Source organism: Nanorana parkeri, unplaced genomic scaffold, assembly GCF_000935625.1.
Source record: "Nanorana parkeri isolate BGI_ZX_2015 unplaced genomic scaffold, ASM93562v1 scaffold195, whole genome shotgun sequence".
NCBI lineage: Eukaryota > Metazoa > Chordata > Amphibia > Anura > Dicroglossidae > Nanorana > Nanorana parkeri.
In genome coordinates, this window is record NW_017306463.1 from 1,473,014 (window position 1) to 1,482,209 (window position 9,196).

The 9,196-nt window shown below is 44.6% G+C and overlaps 1 protein-coding gene across 1 annotated transcript in view; it reads right to left on the reverse strand.

The window, feature by feature from the left end:
- Window positions 1–7,596: 7,596 nt before the first annotated feature.
- Window positions 7,597–9,196, reverse strand: part of PKD1L2 (polycystin 1 like 2) — a 78,912-nt gene continuing 77,312 nt past the window's right edge. Inside the window, exon 43 of the mRNA XM_018555386.1 lies at window positions 7,597–7,713. Coding sequence (XP_018410888.1) covers window positions 7,597–7,713 — 117 coding nt within the window. The remainder of the gene's footprint in view (window positions 7,714–9,196) is intronic.

The window sequence follows — 9,196 nt, forward strand, 5'->3', positions numbered from 1 at the left end:
CCCCCGGTTGTTACGCCACTGAGTGGTGGCAGTGGCAGATGGAGGGCAGATCGGAGAGTTTGCAGGCTTGGTGGTGGGTGGTGGAGGAGAGTGTAGCACGTGCAGGCTTAGTGGTGGGAAGTGAAAGAGAGGGAAAAGGGTGCTCAGACTTAGTGAGTGTTGGGCAGTGGAGGAGAGAGTAGAGTGTGCAGGCATAGTTGCAGCAAGGGGGAAGATCTGAGGGTGTGCAGGCTTGGTGGTGGATATTGGGGGAGAGCTTATGGTGTGCAGGCTCGGTGGCAGGCAGTGTAGGAGAAGGTGAATGGAGCGCAGGCTCTGGGGCAGGGAGTGTAGGAGAGGGTGAATGGTGTGCAGGCTCGGGGGCAGGCAGTGTAGGAGAGGGTGAATGGTGGGCAGGCTCGGGGGCAGGCAGTGTAGGAGAGGGTGAAGGGTGTGCAGGCCTAAAGAGTGGTGGGCAGTGGAGGAGATTGGAGAGTGGGCAGGCTTAGTGAGTGGTGGGCAGTGGAGGAGCGAATAGCAGAAAAGACGTAAGGCGGTAGTGCATGCTTCCTGAAAGTGAAATAGTGGTATGTGTGGAAGAAGCCTCCATGTGCAGGGACTGGACATTGTCTGTGCTCTTCTATATACTATAAAGGATTACTTTTACATTCTGCAAGCTTTCTGTTATTTTTGTTGTTAGAAGGCAACCTGTTGTGGGTGAGCCACTACAAGGGTTGCCATTGCTTACCACCTTGGAATACTAGATGCATGCGTCATAATGTACTCCTCTGGTGTAAATACAGTGTCACTGACTCAGACTTGCATTGTTGAAAGGAGCAGTAAAGCACAATCACTGTGTAGCCCTGCAAAGCAATAAGCCCAGCCTTTTAGACTTTAGCGTATAGGTTTTTTTGGTTACTGTAGCCTTAGAATTCTCAACATTTTGTATGTATTATCTCTCTACAGGGGAGATGGAGAAGTATCTATCATTGATGGCTGAGCTCCTGCCAGACTGGTTTTCCATTCATCTCATCAGGAAGGACATTTACTACAAGCTGAACAAGGTCTCCGTGACTTTATGGTTTAATCACTAAATTGTTCAGATTGGGACTTAAATAGACAAGTTTGCAATCATAGGAGTGAAACTAATATGGCGGTTCCATGTGGAAGACTTTGGAGTCTTCTGTGTGTTCCTTCTGCAAACGCAACAGCAAAAAGTTTCCCAGCACACTCACCAGTCAGCATGCAAAAAAACGTGTCTCACCGCTGAGGTTAAAGGAGAACTATAGGGTTAGGGCTTTTCCCCATAGTTCTCCTTAGGGTAACGGGAGGACACAAACTAGCGTCCTCCCGTCACCCTAAGCTCAGTATATAGGGAGCTGCAGCTCGTGGTATACTGAGACGCCGCAGCTGAAGCGGATCCCAACAATTGTGTCTGGATCCGCCCAGCTGAGTGAGTGACAGCTGGATCTGCCTATGTAGAGGCAGAGCCAGCTGTACCCTCCCCCGTCCGTTCCGCCAGTCAGCACTGGAGGATCGGAGCGGGGAGGGGCCAATCCAGCCCCTCCCCTGTCACGGCAGAGAGCCGTGACAGGATCGAGAAGCGAGCGAACGCCGGTATGTGTTTGCTCACTTCCCCATCTACTGAGCCGACCTGTGACAGTCTCATTTTCACAGGTCGGCTAGAACTATGAGGTGAGTGAAAAGCACTCACCTCATAGTTCTCCTTTAAAAACACAGGTTTTAGATACACATCTTCTGCAGAATATGTGAAAGCCGCACAGCCGCGCCAAGGCACCTCTGTGTTGTGCGGTCCTAACTCTAACTTATGAGAGTCTCCATCTTGGAGCACATGTGGCAAAAGATAAAATTGGGTGCAGGTTCGCCAGGAGGTAGCCCAACCCTCTCAAAGGCGCAGGGACACACAAGGGACCCCGCACATCACAACGGCAGCTGAGACCCCCAATGTGTCACTGCACCAAATCAGTCCAGCAAAACAAATGGCAAACACACTCATCAACTTATCACCCGCTTTACAGCAAGATACACATGGAAGGCCTTTCTTTCTGCAAACCTCGCATCATTCATTGTTCCTAGATTCTGGCTGCAACAAATAACATAGCATTTGGTGTGGATTTTGTTACACAGGTGTTTCTGTGCTGTCATTTTGTATTAGTTTTGTTTTTGTTTTTTTTAAGTTTTCCATTGACTTAAATCAGGGATGTCCAAACTGCGGCCCTCCAGCTGTGGTGGAACTACAAATCCCATGAGGCTTTGCAAGATTCTCACAGACACGACTCCCGGAGAGAGATGCTTCATGAGAGATGCCTCAGCGGGGCGGGCTTGCGATCATCGCAAGTACGACCTGCCTGTCCAAGATAGGCAGATCGTACGTTTTTTTAATTACCTTACAACCATCGCAAGACAAAAGTCTTGTGATGGTTGTAAGGTGTGTGCCCAGCTTAAGAGCGGTCGGATCAGTTTTGTAGGGTTTGGCCCCCACAGAGACTGCCATACCTTCTTTCACAGCTTTGTGCCAAAAATCTGACTTTCTCGGCTGTTAAGCTGAGGCAGGAGACTGGGCGGCCTGATGCTTGGGCTCTATAAAAAAGAGGAATACAACAAAACTGGACATAAATCTCTAAATGAGAGGTAGGGATTCACTGTTCATTAGTATAACTGTACAGCGTTATAAACCTTCCAGCGAAGTGCATGGAAGGTTTTTAGCGCTGTACAGTTATACTAATGATTAATTGAGGCTTGACAGCCTTTGTGTAGCAGCTTTTAACCTGTTGATGCTATTTATCTGCTTCCATTAGCACAGATTATTTACTATTATATAGGGCTTCACTGTTACTAGTAAATAGTGGAGATTCAAGTTTCAAATATCTGTTTGTGTCTGGCCTTTTGAAATGCCTTTTTAATGCATAACTGTGTGAATAGCCCAAAGTAAGCCTGTCAGAGATTTGGGAGGGGTAGGGTGGAGCATTGGTATCATTGACCTATTTTTGTAAAATGCTAGTTAACAGCTATTCTGAACCACTGGTTTTGAGTCATCCACCAAGAGTAAGTATGCTGAGAGGAAACGTCACAACAAATTCAGACATCGTTTTGTGTGTGACTTTAAGCCAGAGACTGAACCTTTCATAGCAAGGAGGTTAGTGTGACAGCCAGGCAGCTAGCAATTTTTAGAGAGGTCAACAATATCAGCTTCTGTTTGTCTCAGGAAAGTCTATTTTTTAAAGCGTGTCTGTAGACTCAGTGTGCAATCACATCTGTCTTTATTTGCTGAATATTTGCAGGAACTGATTTTTTTTCTCTTTTGTATGGATAAAAAGCAAATGTTTAATTTTCCAATTTTGGAATAAACGAATTTGAATTACATTTGACTTTTGTACTGTCTTGTAATTGTGACTGTTGCACCGCACAAGGCATAAACTAGACAAATTGGTTTGGTTATGTCACACGCTACTAAAATCTTCTGACATGGGTTACTCCTTGTGTGAGCTGTTACTTAAGATTTTCAGTAGTGCAACTGAGAGATCGACAATCCATCTCCCACAATTCTACAATTTGATTGCATAGCAGAAACGATTTGCAATTTCCCCCATTCTCCCCTGTAGACTTGAATATGAACAGGGCATTTTTTGGAGATTCTTTACATGACAAGCCCCCTTTCATATCAGAAGGTCCCACTTCACATCAGAGTACTGCCGCAGCATGGCAGGAAGCAGTAGGTGGAGCCAGGGCTGGATTTACTCTCTCTGCTGCCCCAAGGCCAGGTTCTTCAATACGCCCCCCTACTCGCCAACCAAAATGGAGAATGGCAGACCCGCAGGCTGCATACAAGTGACCTCAGCAACATCACCAAGATCACGTGTGCAAAACAAGTGGCGGCTTCCCCCGCTGTACCTTTAGCTTTGCTTGCCCAAAGCCAGGCTAAATGTAGAAAACAACTACCCACCCGGCGCCCGGAACTGCATCGGGAGATAGGAAGTACACACCCCTGCTGCCCCTCTACTCCCCGCTGCCCCAAGGCCGGGCCTTGGTTGGCCTTGTGAGAAATCCGGCCCTGGGTGGAGAAGCCCAGGAGAACCTTTGTCCCTTTCTGAATGGATGCAACCCTCCCAGGATTAGCGTAATTTTTTTCCATGTTGATGATGGCCCACCTACACCATGGAAAGGCATGATGCTGTGTGAAAATGTTGAGGCACCCCTGAAGAAGCCAGAAGGCATTCCAGGCATATTTGCCAACATTTTGAAAACAAATTCCAGGGGCACCATTTTTTGTTGTGCATCCAGCAAGCCAGTGTAGGAGGGTAGGCATTCATTTAGAATGGGTGTTGTTCTACAAGAGGCATATCCTTAACCATTTATACAATATCTGTGAGAAATTTGTGCAAAGGGGGGCGGGCTGAAACTCACAGCATAGCAGAGATACAATTGGAGCACGTATCTCTGTGAAGATTCACCGCCATTTCTAGGATTGTGGAAAAGCTGGAGCACCCTGAGACACATAGAGGAAAATAACATTGCAAACTGTGGGCCAAATCATGAACATATTATCCCATATTGCCTGTACCCACAATATATGCTTTTATTACTGTGAGAAATAACACTTTGTCTGATCCTACCTCAAAGAAGACCACCATTAAAATAATTGGGGACTACTTGAGGTCAGGAGTGTATAACATACAGCAAAGCATACTGAGTGCTGCAGTCAGGACCGGATTTACTCTCTCTGCTGCCCCGAGGCCAGGTTCCTCAATGCACCCCTCTACTTGCCAACCCCCCCCCCCTTCATGGAGAATGGCAGACCTGCACACTGCATACAATTTCGCCGAGATCACTTGTACAAAACATGCGGCAGCTTCCCCGCTGTACATTCATTTAGCTCTGCTTGCCCACAGCAGGGCTAAATGTAGAAAACAACTACCCGCCCGGGCATCGGGAGAGAGGAATTCCACACCCCTGCTGCCCCTCTACTCCTTGCTGCCCCGAGGCCGGGCCTTGGTTGGCCATGTGGGAAATCCGTCCCTGACTGCAGTCTGAAATATGTAGCTTATAGACTGTAGCAGGACTTTGTAGTCAGTGTGCCCCCTCTATTGTGCATACAACATAACACATAGACCAAAGCAGTCAGGACAAAGTGACATACAATATAGTATATTGGATGCAGATATCAGGACCATGTAATGTACAAACATGTATAAAGGGCAGAGGTCTGGACTATTCAATGTACAACATAGCACAGTGGTCAGAGTGTGGGGGTCAGGACCATGTAATTGCACAGCACAGTGTGCAGAGTCAGTTGGGCAGGAATAAGTGCCCCCTTATGTGGGTGGTCAGTGTGCCAGGCTAGCACCCTATGGCAGCCATGCCCCCCTCCCTCATTCATTGCCCGCATCCCCCCCTTGGTAGAAGCCAAAATCAACTGACCTTTTCCTATAGGGAAAGCTTAGGAATAGGGAATTTATAGCACAACATAAAGAATGCTATATAGTTACATAGTATTTGAGGCTGAATAAAGACACATGTCCATCAAGTCCAACCTATTGTGTGTGTGTGTGTGTGTGTGTATGGGTCCCTGTGTCATCTCGTTATTAGGAGTACCTGTACCCCTGTATATTACCGTTTCTCAGGAAATCGTCCAGGAAATGCTGTCTAGTAAACTATTATATTTTAGAATTATTGGCAAAATCTATTGGAGATGGTACAATCAGATGTGTGGCTAGTTTTGTCATCTAAATATGTTGCAATTTATGCAATCCATGTTTCACACAAACTCGTTCAAATGTTATTAATGCATTAGATCTTATGTGAGCTCACACACCTTTGGATTTCTGTAGAAAATCATGTGAAAAATGCACTTGTTGGGAATCAGAGCTAAGAGGACGTAAGTGGGAATATTTTATAGAATAGAGAGCTAGCTAATAGTGAGCTTTGAGAACAAATAGTTATTGCACTGACTGTGATAAATGGTGATGACAGAAAACAAGTCAGCGTCGCCTGCATGGGACTCCTCGGGGCAATGAAATGAACTATGCAGTGGCTAAAATATAACGGCACACTGGTTGCAGATTGATGCGGTACACACACTTTATTGTTAGCACATGTATGTTTGCAGTTATTACTTCCAGCTTTTACATTATTACACTGAGAAATATAGTATTTATTCATATAACGTTTAAAGCTGAACTCCAGGCAAACAGCTAACCACAAAAATTGAATACATATATTATAACTGTTTTACCTGCCAAAAGGAATATGCATTTCTTTCCAACCAGTCCTGAGACTGCCACACAGCTCTGCCACCCTGCACAGTCCTGTTTAGCAGAGGCAGGGATCTGATCTTTCTCCACTGCAATGTTACTTTCACTTACAGGTCTCATCCTTACCCCCACCCTGTGACTGGACAGTGAAAGGAGAATCAGCAGACTGATGAGCACATCTTTCCATCACTCTGCTCAATCCTTCTATTAGCATGCTTCGTGTACTGCAGCGCACCCGATTGTCTCCTTGTGCTGCTTCTCCTCCCCCTCTCTAGCTCTACAAGAGACTGATATACAGTTATATAACATCATGGGGCTGGTTTATAGAAGATAGTGTTAGACCTGTGTGGTCCTTTCAACCAGAATCTTCATGTGTTATGGAAACATTTCCTTCAGCCAGTTCTCAAAAGTATGACAGCTAGATGTGTCATTATAATGGTATTTGGTGGGGACTTGTGAAAAGGATTTACTGCTGCTGACATTCAGAAAACATTCGACAAAAGGAAAACCTAAGTTTACCACTGAATGCACAGAGAAAACAAGCACACAGATATCTTCCTACACCTTTGTTCTGAATGAAAAATGTCTCTGATAATAACAAAGGTCGCTAAGTATATTACTTTATGTGTAGCTCCGCCTTCATTGTAGCAAAGTTAATACTGTAAGCTAGAGAGTCAACAAGTGCTGTAGATAGCATTCAGGACTTCATATAATCTGTTATGCTGCTATAGTTTTTATAGTATCCTGGTCATGCATATTACAATCTGATTACGCAATCTCTATACAATGTCCTTATGATTTACTAAGGGTCACCACATACGTGTTGGTAGATCTTAATCTGGCCACACACTATATGAAGATCGAAGGAGCCGCTTGGAAAAAACAAACAGAGCTGGCAGCCAATGAGCTTCGGGTACTCTGACAGCTTATGAGGATTGATGGAGGAATCTGTAATATTTTCTTTGTTCAGCCCGTGGGTTGAAGGAAGAAAATATCACAGTACAACCTGACCATACATTCTCTGTATTATCAATTTTTTATAAGGAACTGTCTGATTGGATACAAATTGATTGGATAGTTTGGCAAGGTCTTTATATTACATAGATTTGGTACAGCTAAAGTTGATTGTACAAAGATTTTATGGACAGATTGTAATGTGTATGGTGACCCTAATGTTTATGGCCAGATTAAGGTTGCCAGATAATGGTGTCAAAGGGGGCAGGGAGCTAGGCTCCAGGACCTGCACAGGGATATGGCAGCTTTTTTTCTGTAATGATCTTACTGCCCTGACATGAAACATTCAGTTTGCCAAGTTACACTTTGATATGCACATTTATGTTCGGTTTTAATTTTTGTTGGTGCTTGTTGTCTCCCCTCCATTCACCTCCTTCTTGTACCTCAAACCAAGAAAACTGCAGATTTTCATGAGCATGAGATCCACAATTTCTTCCTCTTCGGATGCCTATAACAATTCAAAGAATGTGATTGATGTTAGTCAGTGGTAATGTGACATTCGGAAGCAATGTTTCATCTTTATATCACAACATAACTTTGTGACGGCCCAGTTGTAGATGATCTACAAAATTAAAGTAGAACTATGGCCTCCCAAAATAAAAACAAATGTGCTGCAGCACCGACTGTAATTGTAAGTGCATCTGCCCCTACCATTTCCCATTAGCCCCCGGCAAAGTGTCACAAATCCTGCTAGTAAGTTCACTGCATGCAGCTTTCTGTGATGGGGGACAACACTGCTGCATTGCCACTGAATTCAAAGCTGTATTGTCCCTCATGTAGGCTGTGGGATCATAAACAATTATTTTATAGACAAATTGTAGTTATATACAAATATACCTTGGTTTACAAGTAACTTGGTTTGCAAGTGTTGCAAGACGAGCAAACATTTCTGAAAAATTTTGCCTTTATATACGAGCGATGTCTTGCAATACAAGCAAAATTTTGTAGAAAAGCACCACCCGATTAAGGCTGTAGCAATGTGAGCGATGAATCTGTTTAACGACAATGCAATGTCACATTTCCGCAAAATCCTCAAAAGGAGGCAACAGCAAGTGTCATTGGATAGATTCCTTGTTAAGGTTTCACGGAATGAAAAAGATTCCATTCAGCCAAGAGATAGCAGTGATTTTGTTAGTGATAGTGAAAGTTGTCCTACACAATAATCCTCCTCTCTCTTGTCCCCCTCACACCAGCCAACGAATCATCTCAATTTCCATTATTACCTATGGGGAAATTTGCTTTGATATGCAAGCACTTTGGATTACAAGCATGCTTCCGGAACGAATTATGCTCATAAACCAAGGTATTACTGTAATGCCCATTAAAGTTAATTTTTTTCTTTAACCTCTTGCCGTCCGCCCGTAGTAAAAAAACGGACGGACGGCACTGCAATATTGGACCATTCATTTCAACAACAATCTTCCCATATGACTACATGTGCATTTGACATATTTTATGCATGTTATTTACCTCTAAAATCCTCCCTTGTGTAGAAATCAAAAAGCCCTGAGACTGATGCTGCACCACCATCTTGGAAGTGACATATGCAGCCCCAGCAGACTCAGAGCTGTCACTCACGTAATACTCTTTAGCAGGGGTAGGCAATCTTGGCACTCAAGCTGTTGTGCAACTGCAATTCCCATAAAGCATTGCAAGACTCTGACAGCCACCACACCAATCGGTCCCCTGGTCCCAGGCATGAGGAAAGGTGTTTGCTTGTAAAAAAGCAGATGGGGTAGAGAAATGCTTACATTATTCACTTTCCCTGCCCAGTTCTGCATTAGATGATTCCATGTGACAACAGCCATAGCCTGTGCTGTCTGTCCGTCACTGAGGGTCTACGCTGACGGAACATCTAAAAAGGGTCACAGCTTAGCTAAAGGGGCAAACACCACCACTGTTCCTGAATGATGTGGTCCCCCCCCCCCCCC